At 40.3% G+C, this 26601-nt stretch overlaps 3 protein-coding genes across 4 annotated transcripts; 1 reads left to right on the top strand and 2 right to left on the bottom strand.

The window, feature by feature from the left end:
• Positions 1 to 298: 298 nt before the first annotated feature.
• On the bottom strand, positions 299 to 10187 carry LOC111217489 (band 3 anion exchange protein-like). Of its 2 annotated transcripts, none has more exons than XM_022739381.1 (21): positions 10028 to 10187; positions 8600 to 8686; positions 8223 to 8278; positions 7128 to 7237; positions 6994 to 7040; positions 6746 to 6911; positions 6488 to 6623; positions 6314 to 6383; positions 6144 to 6186; positions 5864 to 6048; positions 5511 to 5718; positions 5136 to 5339; positions 4874 to 5022; positions 4578 to 4772; positions 4215 to 4460; positions 4007 to 4096; positions 3198 to 3364; positions 2841 to 3082; positions 2575 to 2744; positions 1523 to 1696; positions 299 to 1450 (listed from the first exon to the last, which is right to left on the bottom strand). In XM_022739381.1, exons 2-21 carry the CDS (start codon positions 8624 to 8626, stop codon positions 1373 to 1375), a joined length of 2763 nt encoding a protein of 920 aa, XP_022595102.1. In that variant the 5' UTR covers positions 8627 to 8686; positions 10028 to 10187; the 3' UTR covers positions 299 to 1372. The 2 variants fall into 2 exon arrangements, with proteins under 2 accessions (XP_022595102.1, XP_022595103.1); XM_022739382.1 differs by having other exon boundaries at positions 10044 to 10187.
• Positions 10188 to 15315: 5128 nt separating this feature from the next.
• Positions 15316 to 17113, bottom strand: mien1 (migration and invasion enhancer 1). Its single transcript, XM_022739302.1, has 4 exons — positions 17002 to 17113; positions 16671 to 16768; positions 16446 to 16522; positions 15316 to 16355 (listed from the first exon to the last, which is right to left on the bottom strand). Exons 1-4 carry the CDS (start codon positions 17028 to 17030, stop codon positions 16272 to 16274), a joined length of 288 nt encoding a protein of 95 aa, XP_022595023.1. The 5' UTR covers positions 17031 to 17113; the 3' UTR covers positions 15316 to 16271.
• Positions 17114 to 19062: 1949 nt separating this feature from the next.
• Positions 19063 to 25488, top strand: LOC111217724 (GTPase IMAP family member 8-like). Its single transcript, XM_022739709.1, has 6 exons — positions 19063 to 19087; positions 20229 to 20915; positions 21263 to 21973; positions 22158 to 22799; positions 24776 to 24991; positions 25124 to 25488. The coding sequence occupies exons 1-6, from the start codon at positions 19063 to 19065 to the stop codon at positions 25486 to 25488; spliced, it is 2646 nt and encodes an 881-aa protein (XP_022595430.1).
• Positions 25489 to 26601: the final 1113 nt, after the last annotated feature.

Below are 26601 nucleotides of genomic sequence, written 5' to 3'. Positions count from 1 at the left end.
AAATGTATATGTCTGAGTGAATTTTGCCACCTGTATCTGGAAAAAGCCCCATTCTGTTAAGTTTTGTCCTCTTGCAGTACAGTAAAATTTCTCATTCTAGACTAAGAGTAGTTAAGAGTATGTCCATGATGTAAGAGAATTGAGTGTAGGACTTTACTAAATGACATTGAAAGCAGCATGCAGCTAAGTGGCAGGCATCATGGTCCAACTGAACAGCTTTCCTGTTGCTTGAAGTTGGCTGGAGGTGATATGAAGCTATGATGTTTTCTATTGCACTCATGAAAACAAGCACTTTATAGGCTGTTTTTTATTTTTAATAAAGTGTAAATCCAAAGCATGTACAGTGTTTCAAGCACACAAACACACGATAACTAAAACAAAAGGCTTAATAAGATACATTTACAAATAAGTTTTCCCCTGATTATATCATCAGTGCAACAGTCAGCTCAAACAATTATATCTCATTATCTGCTATCCACTCATTGCTGCTCATCCCAGTTCATAATCATCAAAGCGATTACACACTTAAAATCTCAAATTGAAGAGCATTACACATCTTTCCATACACTTTCAAATCAGGTCGACTGAACAGGAAAGACCAAATTGTTCAATAAACCATACACAATACATGAAATGAGGCAAACTTGAGTAACACTACTTAAAACATTTTTGATAAAGTTTAGTTGAAAGGCTACTGTATGGAGCAAAGGCAGGGCTGATAGTCCAACAAAAAGTCATTATTTGTGCATGTGTAAAGAGTAGATCAACTTTGCTTAACTTAAATAGTGAACATGGGTAGATCTACATATGGCAGCAGTGGTAATCACTTTAAAGCTATACTGTAGTTAGGCATTTAAAGAAAAAAACAATATTATAAGTGGATTTATCTCAGGTCTTAAAGTTAAAGATCCCTCATTTCCAGAAGATATTTTCCTGAATCAGAATACCACTTAGTATTTAAGAAAGTAAAATTACATATACCTTACCTGAAAACAAAAGGGAAGCATTTTAATGATCCCAAAATGAATGCCACATAAACAAGTGAAATATGAAAAGGAAATACGGAAAACAAAAGAACAAAGGACAAGTAGAAATGCATCTTTATGACAATATGGACTGTATATTAGTTTTCTATTGTGGCGACAGACAAAATTTCAGTTGCAGGAATAATGTATGAATTACTAGAAATGAGAGGTAATTTCCTTTAAAGATAAATAATAATAACAGAACAGTTTGAAACTGCAAAGAGTTGTTTATAAATACATATTTTCAAAGACACCTGATATTCAGTTTTCACATAATTACTGGCATTCGAGAACTGAGTTGACTTAAAAGTTTGTGAACTAACTAAATATGAATTGTATGTTGTTGTTTATGGCAGTGGGGACTCATTATACACATCCTCCCCGGGTTCCTCCTCAAATGTCACTTTGGCATCATCTGCATCCAGCTGCAACACAAACACATCCAGTTACAACACAGACACCTAGGGTGAATACAACACATACAGAGAAGTACTTACACATTTCATCTCCATGACAGAGAAGAGCCTGCCGGTCATGAGCATACGCAGAGGGATGGTGAGAATAAGAACAAAAGGCAGAGCCAGAGAGAAGGAACTTATCTTCACCATCCACAGGACGGCCAGACACAAAAGCTGGATCAGAGTGAAGAGATGCATCCGCAGTGTCTTAACCTGCACAAACCAGGCAGAGGAGGGTGTTAGCAGAGGAACTAAAGACTAACATGAAAATGCACAAAATCTAATGTATATGATCATTTACAGGAATATTGTCGTTGGCTAATGTACACTGAAATATGAGGGAAAACAATTATTGAATTGAATTATTGGACAGGCCCACTGGGGACAGAGACAGGAGACATAAAGAGATGCAAAGCAACTACAAAGATGGGCAAAATCATCACAAAGACATGTAAAATGATCACATCAATCAACCACTGAGACACGAAAGAATCACAGATATCTGAAACAACTGCAAAATGACCACAAAGAGCTGCAAAATGTCCACAGGGAGACACAAAATAACCACCGAAAGATGCAATATGACCACAAAGAGAATAAAAACGAACACACACACAGTCTCTTTGAGTTTAGGTGTCTTGTTCCTATAAAGGAAGGGATGGGGGCGAGGCTTTCACATGTCTGTGCCTAGGGGTGGTTTGTGTCATAATCTGTGCGTGGTCTTGTGTTCTTTGTCCAGTGAGACTGCCACAGACAAAATATTAAAGACATGCTGCAAATCAGCACAATGCCGCCACAGACTATAGCCTCCAAAATAAAAGTACTGAATCAAGCACTGGCAACAAAAACAGAAAACAATAAATTTAAGGATTTTTTTTTTTTAGGGCTTTTTAGGACTGTTGTAGTTAATGTATTTTTTTTGGTTATTTAGTCTATATGACAGCAATGTACTGTATTAATACTTGCAAAAAACTGAAACTGGCACTCTATTTCCAAAATGACATGATATCTCTAGACATTAGGGTGTACCACATGAAAACATATTAATGATCAGAGTCAAGTAGTAAACTGTGCTTGAGGAAGTTTCATACCCTGGTAGCGTAGGCATCAGAGGGATGATATTTCTTTGGTGTGATCAGCAGAAGCATCCTGTCCCACATCTGGATTCCACTCAGAGACGTGATACCCATGTAGAGGAATATGCCGAACAAGGCTGTCATGGGAATCATCTTCAGTATAGGTTCCATGTAAATAGAAACACCTAGAAATCACAGAAGGAGAATGATGGTTAAAGGAGAAAGGTTGTTTATCCTGACCCTGCTGTTTTTGTGTCAGCACTGTAGAGGGCAGCCCTTACCAACCAGGATGGCCACAAGAATGCCACTGATCCTCTGCTCAACAACCTTCTCAATCTCTGGTTTCGGGCCCTTGGACATGACAGTGAGAGCGTTGGCGTGGGTGACGGATCGCACAGTGGCAGCGCTCAGCCAGGGCACCCCGAAAATAGAGGAGATGCCTCCCATGGTGACCAGGATGAGCAGATCAAAATGGAAACCAGATCCTTTCACCATCTTCCTCTCAGGTTTGCTCACAATCAGGCTAATAATCCATTGAAAGAAACAAAAAAAATCTTCAAAATATTATCTTGGTTTTGATTAGCTAATTAGTTTTACGTGAAGTCTGTTGTCATGGCATCATTTATAGTGTCACTCACGTAGTAATCTGGGACTCGAGGAAGATGAGGATGAAGACAAGCAGTGCAGGTACACAGCAGGCACCCATCATCCAGATTGGGAAGGGCTTACTCTCTCCCATCGGGTTGATGAACCAGCCTCTGGCTTTGGGGTTGGTCACTTCAACACCTTTTGGCACAACCAGTTTCTACAAGCAGACAGGATGATATTCATTCAGAAAGATGCAAGTCAAGGCCTTTAGTAAATACTTCTTGTAATTTTGTATTGATTTGATTTGGATTTCTGAGCATTGAGGAACAGGGAAATCAGAGAGGATGGTAACCAGGGACATATCATAGACAGGATAAAGGAGTGTAGACTTGATTTATCTTCCTTTTTAACATCTCAGTATACACCATGGTAATTACTAACACATGCATATAGGTCATATAGTTCTGTGTGACAACCACCAGATGAAGGTCATAGTTTACCAACCAATGTGTCACCCAAAGTATTGATGGACACAGGAAGTTTGAACAGTGTGCTGATCATGTTATCCACACTAAAGATCTTCTTCATATCATATGAACCAAACTGCACATATGTATTTACACAGGCTACTTAAAAAGGGAATATCATGATTCATGTTCATGTCTAAGTTCGAGACTGTGACCAAAAAAAATGTAATGGCTTGAAAGTCAATATTTATTTTAAATATTTACATCAACACACAACTATATACATATGTGATCCTAATTGCACACTGTATGAGCTTTGACATATTCTATTAGGAAAAAAAAAGAAAACGATCATTTTTGAGGACATTTTGAGATGCTTTCACAACACTTACCTGAGTGTAAGCATCCTCAATGCTGATATCCACAGCGATCATGAAGAAAATAGCAATGGGGACACCGAAATCTCCAATCATACGACGGATCTTGTGAGAGAGCAATAGATACAATATGACCAAATTCACAGGTACCTACTTGATGGATTTCTCATTTACAATACTTCAGAGTCTTGTCAAAACTACACCTCCCCTAGGTTGGTCTTACCGGGCCTGGAAGGTAATGACCATTCTTGAACTGACGGAGGAAGTATGCGATGAAGAAGCAACCAAACATCAGGCACATAGACAGCAGGGCAGTGTTGGGGTAGGGCCTTTCAATCTCTAGTGGATGATAGGATACGTTGCCATCTGGATGATACTCGATGTGCTCTGTGATGATTGGGTCGAAGGGGTTGTCCGATGTGCTGTTCAGATGTTCGTAGTTCAGAATCAGAGGGTGGGCTTTGAAGATCTGAGCAAGAGGAGAGGAGAGATGTCAGAGGTAGGATAAAAACAGCGAGACAACACATTGAACAGTGATGGCATGGAAATGTGATATGAAATAGATGGAGGGATGAGGTGAGGAAACCTTGATGAGCTTATTGAAGGTCTCATAGATGAAGATGAGAGAGATGAGGATGGAGAAGATTTCTTGGGTGAAGCGGGAGATGAATCGGACCAGGAAGCTGCCTTCCACGGCCACGATGATCACCACAATCACTATCAGCCACATCCCCACCCAGATACGACCCACAATGTACTCAATGTTTTGGGACTTGCAGAACTAGTATGGAATTAACAAAGGGAAAATGGATGTTAATGAAGGAAACATGGCTTTCCAAAGATTGATTACAGTTGTTTCCACATCTGGCAACTTGTACATACAACATAAAAAGCTTCCTCAAACACCAGCAACGGTCCAGAGAAACCGATGACAAGGACAGGCTGGGCGGCGATGAGACAGAAGATGACACCCTGGATGCTGGTGGAGATCATAAGCTCTGACACGCCCATCATTTTTTCTGTTTTGTCAGCTATGGTCAGACAACAGACAGAATTACTAGAGCTATCAAAGGTCAATGAACTCCTGTAAATGATCTGAGCCTGAGAAATCAGACACATCTTTTTATCTGGGACCCTCTCTTACCCAGAAGTCCTCCAAAAGTGATGGCCGGGGATAGGGCAGCGAAGTAGATGAAGATGACGGCTGCGAGGACCTGAGGGTTCAGAGCATCTGTGTAGTCGCTGATGTAGTGGCGGTAACGACGCTTCATGTCCTTCACCATTCCACCGAAAGGATAGCCAGTACGGGCCAGAGGGTCCTCCCTTGGCCCCTCTGGGGCTTTCTCATCTGGAAAATCAAACAAATCAAACTGATGTTAATATTGATTATGTTAAATCTGCTTAAGATCAGGTTGTTTTATCAGCACTTTTCTCTTTTATCTAGCACAGGCTACATTTGTAGATTTGGTCAGGATTTAAAATCTCAGTCAGCACTGTAAGTACTGTACAGTATGCTGACCTTTGACCATGTCACCAAATGCAAGACGAGTGTCACTGGGGCGGAGTCTGTCACACAGCATCTTCCTCTGGAAATTGATGATGGGCTCCAGCATTTCCTTATCTTGGATCTTAGTGGGAGGAATCACGATGCTGCAGTCCATGAAGTCAGCGATGGCATTGGTCAGATCTTTTTCAGTCTGGGCCAAGAAGGCTTCCAGACAGAACACCTGTCAGCAGAGCCATACAGAAACCTTTCATTCACCTGCACCAAACCAATTAGGCTACTTCTCATCAGTGGGGTTGTGTATTCTTATTGCTGAAGCTACATGTCTCTGGGATACTTTTTTCCCTCTCTCCATACTATCTCCTCACCCAGTCAGCCATCAGAGCACCCATGGCTCGCCCACTCTCACTGTAGTCTAGTCCGCTCTGGCTGGGGCCCATCAGGACAAAGACGAAGCGAACAGGGACAGGAGACTCCAGTGCAGACTCCATCACCACAGAGTCACTCAGCCTGACGAAAGCCACCACTGGTTTCTGCAGGAAGTCCAGGACACCTGTTGGAAACACCAGTTTTTAGCCATATCTGCCCCAGAACTACATACAAAAAGCTGGAGACACATAACTGCATCAGAATAACATGATAGCATACCTGAGAGGACAATTGAGGCCTCCATGTTGTCAGAGTTGTCCCTCTGCAAAAATAATGATCCAGCAGTACAATACGTGTCAACTCTGATATGTTAATACACAAATATGATATTGATGATTAGCCAAATTATTAAAAGTAGATCAAACTGAATAAAAACTAGAGATTTCTACCTTCTTGGTTACAGAGAAGGTCTGCATCTGAATATCTCCAGAGGGTGTAACCACAGGTCCCTCGTTCTGACTGGAAGGACGAATAAAATGAGCGTGAAGTGCATGCTGCAAACATTTTTTCAGCATTATCATCTTGTAGAAAGAGACAGAGAAACGATGGATCCTGTGGGTTACCTGCGTCTCATGAGGAGAGCCCTCAGCAGGCCATCCCTATCACTGGCACGGATCTCACTCTTGTTCAGCAGCTCATCAGCCACCTTCTCAGCCACAGCAGCCAGACTGTTGGCATTCAGGTCCAAAATGACAGCCCCTGAGATCATGTCAGGTCATGTGTTACTGGGGCTTTTAATTTCAGTGGTCATATTCATAGGACTAAAACGTTTAATGTAACGCAAACACTGATTTCAGTTTCATTTAGGGTTCAAAATTCACCTGTAGACATGGTCTTACGGAGCTCGATCAGACTCTTAAAGGTGAGATAGGAGACATGAGAAGGACCCCATTTTCTTGTGGCGGGGTTAAAGTTTTCCTCGTAGCCCACCCAGCGGCCAGTCTCCTGCCAGTTGCTGTCCGTGAGCTCATTCAGCTCCACGTAAGCCTGTGGTAATGCAACAAAATTAGTTCATGACAGTGGATGATGGTGATTTATATCAATGAGGTTTTACAAAGTGTCAACTAACTTGAGCGTCCCCTCTTGTGGTGGCATTGGTGTTCAGGTTCATATATGCTGAAATAAAGAGATAAGTGAGTGAGTTGTGCTCAGATTTAAAGAGTCAAATAGCCAACAGCTGCATGCGCTGTCAGGTGAGTTTACCCTCGGAGCCACTGGGGATGACGATGGCCTCCAGAGGTGGCTCATCCTCCTGCCCCTCTTCCTCCCTCCTCCTCTCCAGGTCATAGATGCTGCTTTGGTCTGGTGGAGTCCTGGTGGAAAAACCGACACAGGAAATAAAATAAGACTATGGATCAGCATCCTACAATTCCACCCCAGATATTACAAACAACAATAATAGAGTAATTCAAGCAATGCAATTCAGCCCTGATAGGGAGAAAACATTTGGGATTTGGAAAATACGTTCTTATAATTATGTCTGTAAGATAAATGGACTTTGAAGCTTGTGGTTGTAGTTAGCAAATGCCTTAAGATGAATTCAAGTGAGGGTCTCAGTTTAGCCTAATAAAGATCAACACCATCAAGTTCTGCTGTTACTGCTATTCTGTTCTTGGCCACAAGGGGGCAGTGTTGCTCAACCTAATATAACTACTATTGCCTGCTTGGAGTAGTTGGGATGTTGTGCCCTGAGTTTAGACTCTCAGTCAGGCACCTTCACACACAAGCTATTTGTAAAACCCCAGTCTTTTCTGGTGCAGGCTGAGTCTAACCCATATGGCCACATTATATGCCACAAACCATAGGGAATTTATCATTTCTTTGGATTCATGTTCTTGGCCTCCTGACAAATGTTAGTCCAATATTCACTCTGTTTTAGCTCTGTTGTGGTCTCCAATTCCTGGGGGAAATAACTGGCTCTTTAGCTGGTAAATGCATCACCAGCTGGTCATTATCTGTGTATACACAGACAGACCTGTCTGCTGTGTGGTACTGGGGCAGTTGGTGTATTCATTTTATTATTCATTTATTTCCAGCTGCAGCAGGCAGTAAAGTTATGGTCTCTAAAACAAACAAACAAACAAAAAATATATAGTTAAAAGAATGTAAAATACTCCAGTGGGAACTACAGACTCTTTGTTGGGTCATTATGACATAAGAGCTCTCTCACATTACATACATTTGAGTTATTGTTCAAAATGTTTCAGTGTGAATACACACTGGTGGAGGAATGCAGAGACATCATGCACAGGTAGTTACTGCTCAAACAGGATGACTTCATAGAAGGAAAGAACTCACAGTTGAACTGGAGAGGGGAAGGCTGAGTCATTGTCTTCATATGACATGTCACTGCCCTGCACACGAGGAAAGTTGAAAAAGAGTTAATGGATGATGAAGACAAATAGTTATTGCTGCAAGATTTAGGCTACTAAACAAATCAAACTACACTTCGTTTATCAATGTCCAATTTTCCAAGCTCCCTTTTCTATTTGACAGAGGCTTGGAGAACATATATAACAATATAGACATTTTTTCAGGTTTTACAGCTGTGGAGCTTTCAATAAATCTTGCAGCATGTTTAAGGCTTAGTGCTCGACATTTTTTTTTTTTTATTAAGAGTCAGTATCAGAGTGAAGATGTTAGATTTATAGTGCACATGTAGAAAAAAAACCAACCTCCTCAAAGCTGAAATTGTTTTCCATTGATGTTTCTCAGATGTTGAATTGTCTGTCCTTGAACTCTCAGCTATTTTTGTGCATCCCCTGAGAGAGAATAAAAAGGAATGAATGAACATATATATAATAATAATATCAGGTAAATCATCATTTTCCTTAACTAATGAGAAATAACTGCTGACTCACTGAGGACATAACGTAACATCAAATCTGTTTTTCCTGGTGAGCTTCATGGGTTTTAACATACTTTTAATGCAAGCAGGTGCAGCTACACCCAAAGCACAGGATTTGTGACAAATATACACCAGAAATCCTACAGTTTTCACCATTATTCTGTGGTCAACCAACTAGAGTGTTTGTACGATTTAAGAACAGGTTTCTCAGCCACTACAGAAACAAATGATGCCTCCTTGAGCCTCTTTAAGGAACCTTTGACAAAGATACCGCCATCTGCCACCACACAGCTGAGTCTGTCTGCAGAGCCATGGCTCAGGACAGATAATCGATCAGCCGTTGAGAATGTGAACTGCGTTAAAGTTTCAATAGAAGACATACAGAGCCTTATCTTTAGGTTACACCCTCCCTCAACCAGACACCTCTGCTCCCTTCAGTTACAGTAAAGTCAAAAACTTATAATAACTTATAAATATTATGAAGGACATTTAGCTACTGTAAACTGCAGTTATATAAACTGTCAAATTTATGCAAAAGTAAATGATAATCATATTAATATGCAATACCTGAAAAATAGGCATATCATAATAACGAGTATGTTAACAACTGACCACAATTAGAATTGGTCAAGAAGCTCAAGAAGCTACAAAGGTCTCATGGTTACACTTTTACTTTACATCTGCACAAAACCAATAAGGAATGGTTAATAATAACGACATGGACAAGCAATTTACAGATATGGCTTGTGCATGAACCGAACTAATTATGCAGATGAATATTAAGGAGGCATTGCTGTTTTGTGGTAACAATTATCCACAATGTAACTCTATGCATACAGATATTTTAGCACAAAGCCAAAAACAAGCAGGTGAAATATTAGTAAAAATGGAACGCAAGTTATAAAAATCCTCAGTGGCTGTTGTTTTCCAGAGATGAAAATCCCACTTGACCATGACCTCAAATGATTAAAACAGACTGACATGTTTTTACAGAAAATGCACAATAAACATTTTGTTTGTAAAGGTTAATTTTCCTGTCCAAGAAACAACTTCAACTCAAAAATAATAATTTAAATTTAAATAAAGAGTGAGCTCCCGCCCTTATCTTGTAAACATGGCAAACACATTAAAGGTTAGAATATAATGCTCTCCTGTCAGGGTGCATCAGATATCCATCTTGTTTGACCTCTACCCTCTAGTCCAGTGGTGCCATAAAGTGTGTCTGACCCTTGTCCAGAGAAGGTCACACCCCTACCTGCAGGTACTCCCACCTGGTCTCCAGCACTGGAAACAGGACGACCTCTGTTCTGTCAGCCTAGACGAGCCTGGTGAAAAAGTGAGTCAGGACAAGTAAAAAAGATGAGTACAGAGAGACAGAATGACAGGAGCAGGAACACCCACAGGAAACTACGTCGACCTGAAGAGGTGCCGTACCCCACAACCCCCTTGGTTGCTCAGCAACCTCTCGGGGTTGGTGGAGATAAGGCCTGTGTGACAGACAAGTAGCCCTATCGGTCAGGGACACCTTGAGACAGGGATATCCCAGCCCTAGTTTGTCTGCTCCGCCCTCTCAGTATGAACTGGGTTCAAGTGTGGACAGGGACCTTAAGGAGAACCTGTATGGACCTGAAACTCATCATGTCTGGGGGGGCACACGGGGGGTAAAGAGGGTATGGAAGGGTGAAATGTGCAGTATCAGGGGGCAACATCTTACTGCGTCATGTAGTTTAGGTGCTGGGGATTCCCTCATGATGTGTGTGTGGGGGGATTCCTTTCCCCTTGATCATCTGGAAAGTGATGTGATAAACACATTAAACTTTTTTTTCACTTCAGCCCTGAAGCTCACTTGGTTTGTCTCTAGTACATGTGGCATGGTCGCAACAGGGTGAGACATCTCGTCCAGCTGAGTGGAGCTGGATGCTGGTGGCCCAGCCCATGCTGATGACAGATATTGACACGGGGCTGCAGGGCAGACTGGTGACAGAGGAAAACATCAGAGGTTAATAAAACAAAACAAATTAAACAAAGAAATCTGGTTATCAATACTGTTGTCTGAGTTCACAGGCCCTGCAATGGGGCTTTGATTAATCCTTGTGCAGATGTGAGCACCATTTTTATGAGGCTGTACTGACCTTCCCAAAACATGTGAAGAACTGTCAAGGTGGCCACTAAGTCTTTAAGCTTATGGCATTTAATTGTTTTTGTTTTGTTGCTTCTCCAGAAAGTTATTTCAATTCTGTAGATTTTAGCAACTAACATAAGAATGATTTTTTTTTTAATGCAGTGAGCAGATACATTTCTTGTATACCTTAAATCACAGTTTGGTAGCAACAAAAAATGACTGAGAAGAAACCAAAAAATGCAGCACACTGTTGATCACTTGAACTCAGTTAATTGCTAATTAATAAAAAGAGCAAAAATTCCCACCAGCTTTGGGAGCAGAATCACTTCTCAAAGTGACCTTTGATTTTCTTGCAACAGCTGATAGTGAGGAATATCCAAGCTCTATTCTGACAGATATCAGTGCAGCATATTCTACCTTAGACCAGTGGTTACTCACTTTTGGGGTTCAGGAGGTAGAGCGGGCCCTCGGCCCTTGGCCCCCATGTCCATGTGTTAAAGCAACACAGTCTGTACCCCATGTTGCTCCCAATGGGCAGGCCAGTGCCTTGAATGGCAACTCTGCTGCCACTGTTGAGTGTATGAATGGGTGAATGTGAGGCAGATTGCAAATTGCTTTGTCCTTTAAAGTAGAAAAAAGCACTATATACAGTACACAGACTATTTATCATTTCTCAGCATGGGCCTGAATAAATTACATCTACTGTTAAGCCAAAATGAAACACTATCTGTGGACATGAGTTATGAGCAGTTCAACCCTCTCAGGCTGTTTAACTAGATTTTTTTAAGGCCTGAAAACTTGAAAGTATAAAGTGTTTCATAAGAAACAAAACAAAACGGGAGAAAGGTCAGACTGAAATAAATACAACAATTACAACATAACTGTTATTAGGGCCACAGTTGGGGAGAACAGTATTCTGGGTTGGCCTAAAGGATGTTGTACCACAAAACTGGTACCCAAGAAAACACACATGAGCCAGTGTGATCTGTTTTGTCGAAAACTAACATAGCTTCAAAGACAGGCATGAGCAGGGCAGACAGCAGCACATGTAGGATGATCCCTGAAGGCTGTGGCTCTCACAGACAACAGCCTTCATTCTGTCAGTGAAATCAAACACTATGTTATTGATAAGTGGTTTCAGCCCGCACTTTCAACAAGGCCATATGACTCAGTGAGACATCATGACTTAGGCTGCATGGATGAATCAATTTGTGTCTGCACATACACATGCATCTGTTGTAAAATGCATGTAGAAATGGAGATTTTGTGGAAGTCATGTGAACTTTGAAAACAATTCCACAAAACACAGGAACCTTTCCTCATCTCTGGTAGATGTTAGTTGTGGGGTCCAACTACACTTTTCCATTTTGTCGTCTAACCTCCAATCTATGTGATTTGAGTTTTAGTCCCCATGAGCTACACAATGAGCCTGAGATGCTGAAACTAACATGACTGACATGTTAATGTTATTTGCTTGAAGGCTTTAAGTACATGATGATTTTAGGATCAATGCACAGTGCTGACCCTTAAAATAAAGTGCCATCAGTGTCATCACATTCTACCCAAAAAATATTCATGCAGTATATCACAGATTTTCCACGTTAAAAGCTATTTTATAATTATATTAATGTAGAATATAATTGTCATAATGTAGACATATAGGCAGATGTAAATGTTTAGTAATGTATTTGTCTACGACTATAACTCTTTCTTTAAACTAAATTATTGATTAAATTTCAACAGATGGTTTGTAAGTGTCTGTATATTGCATGAAGAACGTCACAGTAAAATGTTTAAACTAAAAAAAAAACCAGCCTAAGAGTCATGCCACATGGTAGTGGTCCCACAAGACCGTACTGATAATGTCCTCATGCTAACATGCTCACAATGACCATGTTGACATGGTGATGTTTAGCAGGTACAGTGTTTACCATGTACAGCTGAGGCTCTTAGGAATGTCATTAGTTTTACAGAGATGTATAAAACATGTATTTGGTCATCAACCAAAACATTGGACAAAATAAAATTTTGACCTGAGGGTGAAAAGTGTTTATCAGAGTTGTTTGAATTTCTCTTGAAGGCACCATGACACAAATTATATCATGTCAATAGAAATCAAAAACCTCAACATGCTCCACATGCTCAACTGCTGCAATCCCGCCATAGTAATAGTTATCACACTGAGAAAATACATACATACACCCCACAGTGAGAGACAGTGGGCCCCTGCTAAAAACAGTGTGGCACAGGACTGTTATCACCAGTGGTGGAAGCTATCTGCCGTGTCCATGTGTCTCAACATACAGTGTACAGACACTCCCAGTCTCCATATAGCATCTTCATAAGCTTTAGTGTTAACACATTATTTTGGGGAATTTAAAGATAGTAGACTGAAATAAAGACGGTTCCGAACTCTGTTTTGCACAGTGCAAGATTAGAAATAAATGTGTAGAATGAAAAAGCATATGATCAACAGAATACCTCATAACAACCCAGTTTAGAAGGATATAACATAAAAGCGCCTATATATGAAGCACCAGACATGTGGACAGAGTGTGAGTTGGACTTTTACCCAAGTTGGTAAGAACCTGCAACAACAAGAAGATAAGAGATGAGAGGGAAATCTCATTGGCTGAAATACATAATGACATATAAGCCAGTGTTTGTAGCTGATAATGCTGTGGAGTCATTTAAAATGTCAGTCGACCAATCACAAACCACCAAATTCACGTGGCTACGGTATCGATAAAAACTACTCAACCATTCACTGGATGTTTTCATGTTTAGTTGTCTTATAACATTGAATCAAAGTAGATTTATTTAGGCTTTTTCTCACAGAGAAAATAACTTTTAACGTCAAAGTGATCTAAATTCATTAGAAAATATAAAACACCAAATACTTGTTTACTTAAGTATTCCCCCTCTTACTAATAGGATACGCCTAAATCATCACTGGTGCAGCCAGTTGGTCACATACTTAGTTAAATGGAGATCAATTGTGTGCAGTCTATTGATTTAAAAGTACTGGAAGGTAAGACTTCAACACTCTTGCAGGCAGAGTACTGGACATTTTCAAACCGCTTACTGGAGGACTGAGTGTAGGGCAGCACACATCGGCTCTATCAGCATTACAACAACCTGGCTGCTGTGAGTTATCACTGAGAGCCAGAGCCAGAGCCATCACCAAAGACCCACCTAGTTGTAGTGTAACACACCAAACCACACAATATACCATCCATTAACAAGTAGTAAATGCAGTGTGGGTCATTCCTACTTCATTTCAGCGAAACGGAAAAGTCAGTTTAACCACTATTACAATTCTTTAAGTCAGAATGCTAATACATGTTTATTCTTCATAGACTGGCTGTGATCATATTTTATTTATAATGACATTTATATAATTTCAGTGATGAGATACTAGTGATTCTCCCTTTCTATGTACAATTCCTGAATCTGATTTGTGTGCTCAATGGTCTCTGACCATATACCTAGAGATAAAGATACAAAATATTATGTTTCAGCATGTTCTCAGTTGAGAAAAGGCAAAATTTCAACAATTTCAAGAGGTTAGTAATGCTTGCAGCATGTATTTGCAATATGAATTGAAACTACAGCACATACTACAAACCCCAAAAAATCTTATAACTTTAACTACATAAAACCAATTGACAGAACAACAGAATGCAAAAACAGCCTCAATAGTTGTAGCAGTTTTTTCAGACCACTACATATTCATCTCTTCATTTGAATTCTCTCTGTTCTTGAGTTCAGTGTGGCACCTTCCTCTTTCTGAGCTGGGGGATGCCCAGAGCCAAAAAGCGAAAATGTGACTCTTTCTTGAATTTGGCGCCCCTTAGTGTAAACAGTGAGGCAAGATCCTGCATGACTATGACTAAATGATTAGTTTTTTTTTGGTCTGCTCATCATGATAAAGTTCAGCTGTAATACTGAAAAGTCATCAAGTGTTTGTTTTTTGTTGGTGTTTCCCCAGCAGTGAATTAGAGTTTTAGTTAAAGATAATTTAACAAATTATGGAACAACAGGACTTCAAAGTTTCTCATTTTATTGTCTGAAGTGTCAGTATGTTACGTGTGGAACTTAAATAACTGCCAACACAACAAACAGAAAAACCTGTCTAACCTGTATTACTAATTAGTTGCTAGTTGCTGGAAAACATTACCAAGAGACACATCATGTCAACAAATGGATAATACCCAAAAGAGCAGCTGTGACTCACAATAGCACACCATTACCACACCCACTTAGGAATTTAAAGAAAATACAGTGGTGTTGTTAAACCAGGTAAGAGCTTAGACAAAGAGTATAATACTGTACCTTTTGTGTCTGTATGAAACTGTGAGGTAATCATGCATATAGTTTATACAGTGTGTTGAAAACAGGAAAAAGTGACAAACGAGCAATTAAACAACCATTACCTTTATTCAAAGTCTACAGTTTGGACATCTGAGTTAACAAAGCAAAATGATTAGTGGAAAATGAGCTGACATCAAATCAGAGTGAGCTGACAGACCAGTGGGTGGTGGTCTTCAGAAGCACTGCCGATGGTTGCTCTAGTACAAGTACCAGTTCAAACAACAGAGGAGCTTAAAACCAGAGTCAGACCACACACTCGGCAGAGCTCAGCTGCTCCAAACTATTACAATCACTCATTTAAATGTTTTAACTTATTCCAGTTTGAAATGCATAAAGATAGAAAACTATTGTAATCTTAATGTTTCTTTACCTACCACAAATTCTGACATTGTTTAGCACTCCAAGTGTTTTAAATAATTATGAATGCTCATACAAATGCTATAATAACAGGTTATTCAGCATAGACCAGAACTGAGGCAGATATCAAAGAGTCTCCCTTTGTGATTAAAAAATATGTGCAATTCCTTTTACTGTCCTTGCATTCACTGAAAAGTGGTAATTGCATCTGCGATCAATAAACTAAGACAACTAAGACATAGAACAAAAAAAAAAAAACAATTAGGCAATCAGGCTGTAGGAAAATAAAAGTGAGCTCCCTCCAACTCAAACCCCTCTGCAACATCTTCTCCCCATCTCTGCTCCTATAAGGAGGGAATTCCAGGAAAGGATTCATCATACCACAACCCTTATTACTTTAGGCCACAGTAATCATTAACAGCCTGGAGCACCACTATGGGAGCAGAGAGAGGAGCCAGACGGCAGAGCAGAGTTTGGTGATATGCATCAGAGAAAGTAGCTAGTGGTCGTAGTGCATCTCTGTTGGATTTGTTCTACCCCAGTCTGTTTTAATAAGGTTGGGGTAAACCAGAGGTGGCATTTGGCAGTTTACAGTTGCACTGGCCTGTCTCGATGCTGCTGATGTTAGAGCAGGACGGAGGGAGGTTTACATGATGACGCATGGTGCGCGGCTTTTGGTGATCTTCTGCACAGGTTTCCCATCTTGGGCACTCTGGACTGCATTCATGACCTGTAGCAGGAAACAGACCAACACAAATCAGAGACTGTTATTGCTGTGGTTTGTATTTTATGGGTATGGGTATAAGTCTATGTTACTCACATCATCCTCATAGGGGAAGCCACCAGTCTCAAGCTTGGAGAAGACCAGCTGCCCATTGATTTCAATCTCGAAGCTGCCTGAGGTACAAAATAAAAGGAGATAAGATTAGATTTCTGGGGTGATCTTTGATCCAGAAATGAATGGCTTCACATAATGGTCAGATCAGACATACAAATCCTGGATCCAAGTTGAATTATTTCCTCATTGAGTTTAAATAATACTTACCCTGTCTTCCCACGACGCCTGACACATCCGCTTCGGGAAACTCACCCTTGACAACAGAGGCGAGATCCCGATAGCGGGGCTCGTAACCTCATCCACCACTGTAGGAAAAACAAACACATTTAACAACGGTTAGCAGTCATTGTGTTTCTGAAGCTACAACCAGTGCTGCCCAGTCACCTAAGCTTATCTTAGCTGTGAGCTAATGATGCTAATGCTGGCTAATCTACAGTGATAACCTCCTTTAAAATGAGACCTATGGGACGAACACAGACACAAGTTGGCTGGAAACTTCAACAAAATGCAAATGAATGTAATAAAACCATATCAGTACCAGTATTCCACCATAATTTTCACCCCCATCGCTGCTGTTGCTCAGGCTTCGTCACAGGCTCCGGGCTCGATTAAGTGTATGGTGTGTTTGCTGCTTGTATAACGCTGAGCCGGAGAGCTGGGCGGAGTTTAAAGCGTACCACACCAGTCACACCAGCTGACATTTACTCACACCGAAATCAAAGATAGTGCAGGCACAAATTCCTTAAACTGTTTTACATTTCCTGGAGCAAATTGTCGTCGGTGACACACAGAGGACTGAAGTTTTCTGTAGCTGTCTAACATGAATAGTAATAGTACTGTCACAGCCTCTGACCTAGAGGCTAATCTTGGGTGCCAACACCAAGCAGGGGGACACACGGAACCCATGCACACTTCACCACTAGTTTTATTAACATTGTTGCTATCCATGTTGGCTCCAATAATGTGAGGATGAAGCAGTTATAAATCAAAGCTAAACAAATCTGGCCCATACATTAGCCACGTGCTTTTTTTTCTCCCAGTATACACAGAATCTGGCCTATATACAGCATGACTGTCAGATGCCACTTCCACGTCTGGATCAGTTCTGGCTCACACACAGAAAATCTTCTGTCTGTCAGACAATAACAGCTGGAATCTGCCCAGATGTGGAAGTATATGGGCAGGACTCTGGCCAAGGACCCAGGAATATGTTGGGCCAGATGTTTCATTTTGCAGACGTTTCAGTTTGCCAGAGAGATATGTTGACATCAAGTTATTTCCAGTCAGAGAAATACTCAGGGGGCTGACTTTCAGATTGACAGCCAAGTCTAAAAAGTAGAGACATTCTCCCTCCCACACTGTATTACTCACAAGTTCCCTAAATACATGAAGCACAAAATTCTAATGATCATTCCTATGACTTGTGGTGAAGTGACTACCACCAAGCGTTCACAGGCCACCAAAATGTTCTATTAAAGAGATTTCTTATTCCAATAAACTCATTATCTACTAGTAGCTCTACAAACTGGCCAATTACTGAAAACTCAACAAGACCCTCAAATTTAGTTTTTATAAATGTCAGATCATTATTTACTGAAGCCTAATGATAAATGATTTCATTCTTCAGCATAATATGGAAATATCAGATATATTTATGAGAACGACATAGCTTAAACCAAATGTTTTCTTATGATTAGACGCCAGCAAATAGCCTCCCCACCTGAGTACACCAATGTCCATGTTGCTCTGCTACTGAAAAAGGTGGGTGTCTTGCCTTAGTCTACAAGTCTATTTCTGATTTAACCTTCAAACTGGATGTTGCTTTTAACTCTTTTGAGGCTCTTGTATAAAAAACCATCTCAATCAGCTACGAATGACTTTGTCCAGGGCAACAGACTCCACCTTGTGGTACAATTGGTGCCTCATTCCAGATGTTGTGGATCTGGATCATTGTCCTCCAAGATTCCCAGCCTCCTCCTTGTCTTTTTCTTGCTCTGTGTGTTTGTTTCCTTCCTATACATGTGCATGATTATGAAAGAAATGCATTTAATAGTAAAGGTCCCCAACTATATAAAATATAACAAAATGTGCCTCAGAAAAATAGTCACATGTAAGCTGATATAGTTACGTAATAGTGGCAATACTGCAATATAAAAATACTCTATAACAAGTAAAAATCCTGCATTAAAGTATCCAAATTAAAATAGTACAGAAAGTGTTTTACTGTTTATGTTACATTAAGAATAGTCTGTCAGTGTTTTTACAAAATAAACTGTCTCTATCTGTCTATCTGTGTGTGCGTGCGTGTGTGTGTGTGTGGTAAATGATAAATGCCTCACACACTCTTTGTGTTTTTCTTCAGAGTGGACTGTTGACCTGTTGATGAGAGGTGTGGTTCTTACTGTCCACTGCATGTGTTTCTGATTACTCATTACAGACAACCTTCAGACTCATAAACACATAAAACACAAACTACTACTATCATTCCTTCAGTAGAAAACGTACTTTCTGCTCAAAGAACAAGGAAACACGGACGTGACATGAAGACACAATGTTTATTTTAAAATCGACCAACTTTTAGACAAACACAGAACCTGAGATGGCGACCAGTGAGCTGTCACCATGTAAGTTTTAGTTTCTGATGACCTATAATAACCTCATTACATCCATGATTATGTCTTGATTTTCAGTTTTAAAGACACTGTTATGAAAACCCAAATGATCACTTAGTAAAAGGAGTCCTCAGTGTCATAATTTTAAATGTCTTAATATTTTTTTATTTTAATTTGACAATTTTTGTGCATTGTAGTTTTATTGATCAGCCTGTAATTCATTGTCATATCATTCTTTCAAGTGTGATATGATTGAAGGAGTTAATAATGTTATATTAGATTTTGTTTAATATGTTTAAAATAGAATATGTTGGGCCTATCATGTACATTTTCAGGGCTATGACTTTTCTATTTTCATTGTTAAATTATGTGGTGATTATTTTCTCAATTAGTTGTTTAACTGTTTTGTTAATAAATTGTCAGACGATAGTAAAGAAAAGGCCATTAATTAAAGTCAATCTAATATATATATATATATATATATATATATATATATACACATATGTATGTATATATAACAGCCCAAAACCCAAAGATCCTCAAATTACTTTCATATAAGACCAAGAAAATATTTACATTTCAGAAAGTGGAACAAGTGAAGTTTTGCTTTGAAATTCTTAAATGATGAATCAATCAGCACAGGTTTCAAAGATATTAAAATTCAAACATATTCAATGTGCTATCATAATAAACAAAGAGAACCAAATATTCACATTTAAGAAGCTGAAACCTGAGAGGTTTTGCTGTTTTTGCTTTAAGATTACTTAATCAATGGATTATCAACAAATTGTTGCTGCTTAATGTTCTGTCAAAGACATTCAAACTCAAACAAATTCAGTTTACTGTCATAAAAGACAAAAAACACTAGAAAATATTTACATTTAAAGAGCTGACACCAGTGATTTCTTTGGATTATCAACACTGTGGCCAATTAAATTGACTAATGGATTAATTGAGTAAATGTTTCAGGGTTACATTTTGCTCATTGTTTGCTCATGGTATGAATGCACTTTGATCTGTCCCTGCTCAAATGAGAATTTATCAACCCATTTGAACAAGGAATTTGATTTTAGGTGATGTAGCTTTAATATTAACCTTCTCATCCTTGTGTCCTCTTTTCCTAATTGTGACCTGATGTATTTCTCTTCTTTAGGGGGAGGCTGGTGCACGTCACAGTTAAAGATCGTCCTTCTTGGTGGCAGAAACTCTGGAAAGAGATCTGTGGGAAACTTACTCCTGGGAAAAGAGGAGTTTGTCACCAAAGAGAGGACCTCCTGCTCCCGGAGGCTGGGCATGGTGGCCGGACGGTGGCTCACAGTGGTGGACACTCCCGGCTGGTGGTGCGACTTCAGCGCTCAGGACACATCCGAGCTGGTGAAGAGGGAGATCATAAGTAGCGTCTCTCTATGCTCGCCAGGCCCACATGTATTTTTGATCACGGTCAAGGCGAGCTCGGCCTTCTCGGAGAAGCGCCGGCGGGCTGTGGAGGAGCACGTGGCCCTACTGGGTGAGACGGTGTGGAGTCACTGCATGGTTGTCTTCACCTCTGTTGACAGGTCCAAACAAACAGGAGCAGAGGAGCATGTACAAACAGAGGGAAAGGCTGTCCGCTGGCTCAGGGAGAAGTGCAGTCTGAGGTGTCACAGTGTTGTCCTGAGCGATGATCCTGAAATCACAGAGCTGCTCGAGAAGATACAGAAACTTGTCACAGAAAATGGAAACAGAGTGTTTGAAATGCAGGAAAACATTTTACAGGCGGCTGCAGAGGAGAAGAGACGAGCGGAGGAGAGAGCTCAGCAGAGGTTTCTGAGGATGAAAAAACACAGAGCTCTCATGCAAAGTGAGATAATTATCATATTTAAAATGTTTTGCTTCACAGAGACATTTTGTCTCAAACACTGCTGAGTTCTACAATGTCTTTAGATGTTCACTTGATGCTCCTTTCTTTGTTCAGCCGTAATTTGCTTTGCTGTTAATGCAAATTCCAGTAGTTACATTAATTTTATTCATACTGTAACTACATGGAAGTAAAAAATATGCTACGGGCTAAAAATGTATAAACAGCTAGTAGGTCCTCATCAAATCATCATGCTACATAGAAAATATATTGAATGTAAGTCGGAATAAACACTGAAGCAACTTAAAAAAACCTCCCTTTGCTCTGTATTTCCACATTGATTCTTTCAGAGAGGTCGCGACCCATTACCAATATCAGGATTGTGTTGGTGGGAGCAAAGGGTTCTGGGAAGACTTCAGCACTGAATACAATCCTGGGCAGAGACAGCACCCAGCCACTCAGGAGAACAGCTCAGTGTCAGGTTGGAGAAGGAGTGGTGTTTGGGAGACAGCTGACCGTGGTGGACACTCCAGGCTGGTGGATGAACTACTTCTGTGAGGAGAGTACCATCTTTGACCAGAGGGAGCTGGTGGTCAGTTTGTCTCGCTGTCCTCCAGGGCCTCATGTCTTCCTGCTGGTGATCCGTGTGGACAGAGCCTTTACAGAAACCTACAGGAGAGCAGCACAGCAGCACCTCCAGCTGATCAGTGAGCACATCTGGGGTCGTGTCATCGTGCTGTTTGGTTTCGGGGACTGGCTGGGAGGCACGACCACTGAGCAGTACATAGAGAGCGTGGGAGAGCCTCTGCGGTGGCTCCTTGAAAGATGCGGCAACAGGTATCACATCCTGAACAATAAGACTAAAGGAGATGGATTTCAAGTCAGAGATCTGATTGGTAAGATTGAAGAAATGCTGACTGGGGGCAACAGTTACCAATATTATGAAATAGAGAGGAATGTGATGGAACAGCTGGAGGTGAAGATGAGAGGAGAGAAGGAGAGAGCCAAGGAGAGACTGATGAAGAAGGAGAAACAAAGGCAGATGGCGAGGTCTCAGCTGGGTGAGTTAACCACAGTTAAAAGCGATAAGCACTGTCAGCATGATGCTGTTTCACTTATTTAATAAACAATATTTAATTTAACTGATCAGATGTTCTTTTCTGTTTGGATTTGAGGACACAGTTCAACTGGACAAAGTTTGTTTGCCATGTTTCTAATAGAGCTGTCAAACTTCTTTCCAAACAGAGAAGCTCAACCCTCTTCCAGAAATGAGGATAGTGCTTGTTGGTGGCAGGAGAACAGGCAAAAGCTCATGTGGAAACACCATCCTTAGCAGAGAGTGCTTCGACACTGACAGCCAAACCACTTCCTGCACTGAAAAACGAGGCAAAATCAGCAGCAAGATGGTTACAGTGCTGGACACACCAGGGTGCTTCTCTGTGACCTCTGACCTCTTCATGGCTCCTTCATCCTGTGCTATCCTTCTAGTTGTTAACATGAGCTCCTCATTCAAAGATACCCACAGGGAAGACTTGGAGAAACAGCTGGAGGCAGGAGGAGGCCAGATGTGGAGAAGAGCTGTGGTCCTGTTCAGCTACGGCGACTGGCTGGGCGACACGAGCATCGAGCAGCGCATCGAGAGTGAAGGAGAGCCGCTGCAGACACTTGTCGAGAAGTGTGGCAACAGATATCATGTCCTGGACAATAAACACCGGGGGGATGGGGCTCAGGTTAATGAGCTGATTGAACTGATGGAGGAGATGCTGGTTGAAGACAGGCTGGCTCTTCACAGAGGTGACCGTATGTGGAAACGTGTCTCTGCAGCACAAGAGCAGGAGCCGGACGCAGCGATTCTGTGTAAGAAGGATCTAAATGTGTCCTGTGACTGTGAGTAAACCTAAACTGCTTGTTTTAGAGAAGTGGTTCCAGAGATGGGATTTCCCCATAGTTGCAGGAGAAGTCTGAGGGGTCATGAGACAATTCAGAAACAAAATCCCTTTAGTGTTATTGTTAATTACATTTATTTTTCTGAATTTTCTCTAATATTTGATTTCATCTCCTGAGAATTACTGGATCATCTCTTAAGACCTCTATCAAAACAATCACTTATCAAATGACTTGCAATACACATGTGATCAATGACCAAGGATCACAAGAAGATATTACTTCATTTTGAGAGGTCACAAGCCAGAAAGGTTGGGAAACAGTGTCAGAGCATCTGTTTCTGTACTTTCACACACACTTTTTCCTATTGCAGCTCTAAAATTCAGACACAATATAAACAGAAAAAAAACAAACTCATCGTTTCACTTACGTTTAGGGAAACATGATAATGATGTATTTGGCAATATTTTTTTACACAAACTACCATGATTTTAAAGAGTCTTATATTTGTATATATATATATTTCTATATATTTGTTGAAGTGAGATATTAAAAAATTAATTTTGTTATCTTATGCTAATTAAAACAGAAGAGAGACAGAGAAGATAATAATTAAATAAAATAAAAATATAGAATAAATCAAATATAATAAATCAGGTGTAAAATCACTGCAGTCTGTATGAAAATATTTCTGTAAATTTCTATAATAATGTGATATTATTCCTGAAAACAAACCGTTAATCCTGCAGATATTTCTGAAATTATCTCTGTTAAAGTTCTTAAATATTCGGATAATTTTCCTGTTAATCTGCTAAAATATTACTGAAAATATTCTCATAACAAATTATAATAACTTTAAAAAACCAAATAAATGATAAATACCAATTATATACAATCTTAAACAACAAAATAAAGTGAAAAAAATAGAGGTTTTTATTGTTTGACCACATTTTGTTTAGTTGTTTTATTGTTTTTCCACAGACACACGCGCACGCACTTATATTCACTTGTGTAATGTACCTCATGTCGTCCGAGCTCAGATTAGATCCGACGCCTCAGGGTTGAAGAACGACCTTCCTCTCTGGGCCAGCTTCAGCTCTCTCAACTCTCAGACTTTGACCCTGACTCACCTGCAGCAGGTGGGGCTCAGCTGACAGAGGAGGACACTTTGGGCCTCGTGTACCAAAGCCTTGCGTAGAATTCATACTGAAACGTGGCGTACGCACGAAACTGGAAAGATGCGTATGCACCAAAAAATTCACACGTCTGAAACCGTGCACGCGCAGGATTCCACGCACATTTTCTCACAGAATTATTTTTCACGAACTTAATTCACGTTCTCTTGATTGAAATGAGTCAAAATATTTACAGCAGGATGTTTTTTTTTTCTTTCCTTTTTTTTCACAGCCATGCTCGTTTCAATAGACTCTCACGTGGAATGAAGCAACGCGACACTATGAGACTATCCAAATCTTTTCCAATTTTACACGTTAGTTTATCAACGAAAGTAAATGACCCACACAGACAAACAATATACATATACATATATGTATTTATATACACACGTGGTGGTGTGCAGACTAGTTTATTATTCTTAACGATTTCACAGTATTATGAATGAATTGTGGTTTATTTGGTAGTTTCTCCTGGTGTGACTAATTTTACTAATTGCATTAGTTCTGTACGGAAATAGAAGGACGCTATTTGATAGCGGCTGCCCATGTCGCCCGTATATAAATCCGCCAATGAACATGGGGAGGGATCAAATAAAATCTGGTTCATGGTTCAAACGAGGACGTAACCCTCTTGGTAAAAGAGAAACAGGTTTATATCTTAGGATGGATGGAGGTGGTTGTTTAAGGATAGGCTGGAATTCTTATGGCTCCCATGAAATCACATCACTGTTATTATTTCCTTTACAGCCACTGAACTGGCCTCTTCTACGACACAAACATCACTACACTGTTGTGGAGGTGCAGGTGCTGATGGTCAGATAGTGGCAGCACCAGTAGGAAGAGCAGGAGGATGGACTGCACTCACCACCCTGGACAGAGACAGCTTCATGTCCATCTTATCATCGATGCTCTCTGGTGAAAGACGACTGAGGTGGACTGCTGCAGGCCAACAGAGATTAACAGTAAATCTGCCCAGCTGGTTCCCTGCTGATGATCCTCACAGCAGCCTGAGACTGAACGGTGAAAGCCAGGTGCGTCCGTTCTCACCCACACATCCAAAAATGCTTTTGATTTTACCTCAAACACAGAACAGGATGCTCACAGAGGAAAATGTCATGAATGTGCATTCCCTTTGCCATCCTGCCCTGAGAGAACGGACCCTTAGGAGGCTCACTGAGTCAGGAGGCCTGCAGCAGCTGATTGACCAGTGGGGTGACAGCAGCCTGGAGGAGCTGGAAGCCTTTATAGACGCATACTTTGAGATGGTGTGGGAACAAACCATTGGGCCATTCCAGCCGACTGAGCTCGACTCTCCTGCCACAGAGCAGGACACTGCGGTCTGGGAGGCAGGAGAGGAGGAAGTGCTCTCATCCATAGACAGGAAACTCTCAAAGCTGGAGCTCCTCGAGGAGATCAGGAGCGATCTGTCTGAGCTGAGGGAGAGTGTGGAGCACAGCTGGAGGATCATACAGGAACTCAGAGACAAAAGTGAACAAGACCCCAATCACACATGTTGATACAAGAGAAATCAAGAATCAAAGATGGAGGAAGTAAGATAGTATTAATTGTTATTTAACTTTACAGTAAGTACATTTACTCAAGTATTTTACTTGAAGTACTTGCAGTCTACTTGAGTAGCCTATTTTCATTCTCTGCCGCTTGTTACTTCTAATCATCAGGTGCATATACTTTTTACTCCACTTCATTTATTTGATAACTGTAGTTTCCTTGCAGATTCGCATTAACACTGCAAAATAGCATGATTTATGATATATTATATAAGTTAATAAAATAAGATAAAACTTCATTGAACCCTGGTGAGAAATTCACAAGCTACACAGCAGTGTTCAATGTAGTTAAAACAAGCCCCACACACTGCCAGCTGCAACATTGAAATGATATACACATCAATACATCATTTAACAGTAATATAACATACATTATTATGATTATACTCTTGTACCTTTTGAATGCAGGGTTCTTACTTGTAACAGAATATTTCTGCAATGTGGTTACATTAGTAAAAAAGTCTCAGAACCTCTATGTAGTTTTGTTATGATATTTCTCCACAAGGGGGCGGTGCTGTATAAGAGTGGGTTTTGCATATTATTGTATCCTTGTGTCCACCGATCCACCACAATACATTTGTTTTTCTTATAAATGTTGAAATAGATTAAGTAAAGTGAGTTTGATGGTTAGTTACTCCATGACTAAACAGTGAAGAATGAAACCAGATTTTGCAATTACATTTTCCCCATTTTCTCCAATATGGACCATATACACTAAGGAATGTTTCCAGAAGTATATGGACACTTAAACATTACACACATATGTGAAGAAATCTGTATTTTTTTTTAAAAATATATTTATTTTATGTTGAGATCGCATTAGTTGTTTGTGTGTTGACCCAATTCTCAGGCAAAGTTTGAGCTTGTACTAAATGCTGTTTCTAATAATTCTATTATATGAGGAGAAGCAAAACACATTAACACAATGCAGAAAAGCAGAACATCGAAACAGCCTCAGCACAACCCTGGCATACTTTTAACAGCAATTAGAAATGAGATTATGTGAAGAGTATATGGACACCCGAACATTACACCCATTCGTCTTGTTAAATATGTCATTCC

Source organism: Seriola dumerili, unplaced genomic scaffold, assembly GCF_002260705.1.
Source record: "Seriola dumerili isolate Sdu_G_001 unplaced genomic scaffold, Sdu_1.0 BDQW01000044.1, whole genome shotgun sequence".
Taxonomy (NCBI): Eukaryota; Metazoa; Chordata; class Actinopteri; order Carangiformes; family Carangidae; genus Seriola; species Seriola dumerili.
This window is presented reverse-complemented; position numbering and strand designations above follow the sequence as displayed.

Bases quoted from the DNA above. Each gene is read 5' to 3' on its own strand.
- LOC111217489 (XM_022739381.1), bottom strand. From the start codon at position 8,626: ATGGAAAACAATTTCAGCTTTGAGGAG. The intron at 6,384-6,487 runs GTAACCCACAGG...TCGTCCTTCCAG, and splicing joins GCTCTCCTCATGAGACGCAG to TCAGAACGAGGGACCTGTGG. The intron at 1,697-2,574 runs GTATGAAACTTC...TGGTTTGTGCAG, and splicing joins CTGATGCCTACGCTACCAGG to GTTAAGACACTGCGGATGCA.
- LOC111217724 (XM_022739709.1), top strand. From the start codon at position 19,063: ATGGCGACCAGTGAGCTGTCACCAT. The intron at 19,088-20,228 runs GTAAGTTTTAGT...TCTCTTCTTTAG, and splicing joins GACCAGTGAGCTGTCACCAT to GGGGAGGCTGGTGCACGTCA. The intron at 20,916-21,262 runs GTGAGATAATTA...TGATTCTTTCAG, and splicing joins ACACAGAGCTCTCATGCAAA to AGAGGTCGCGACCCATTACC.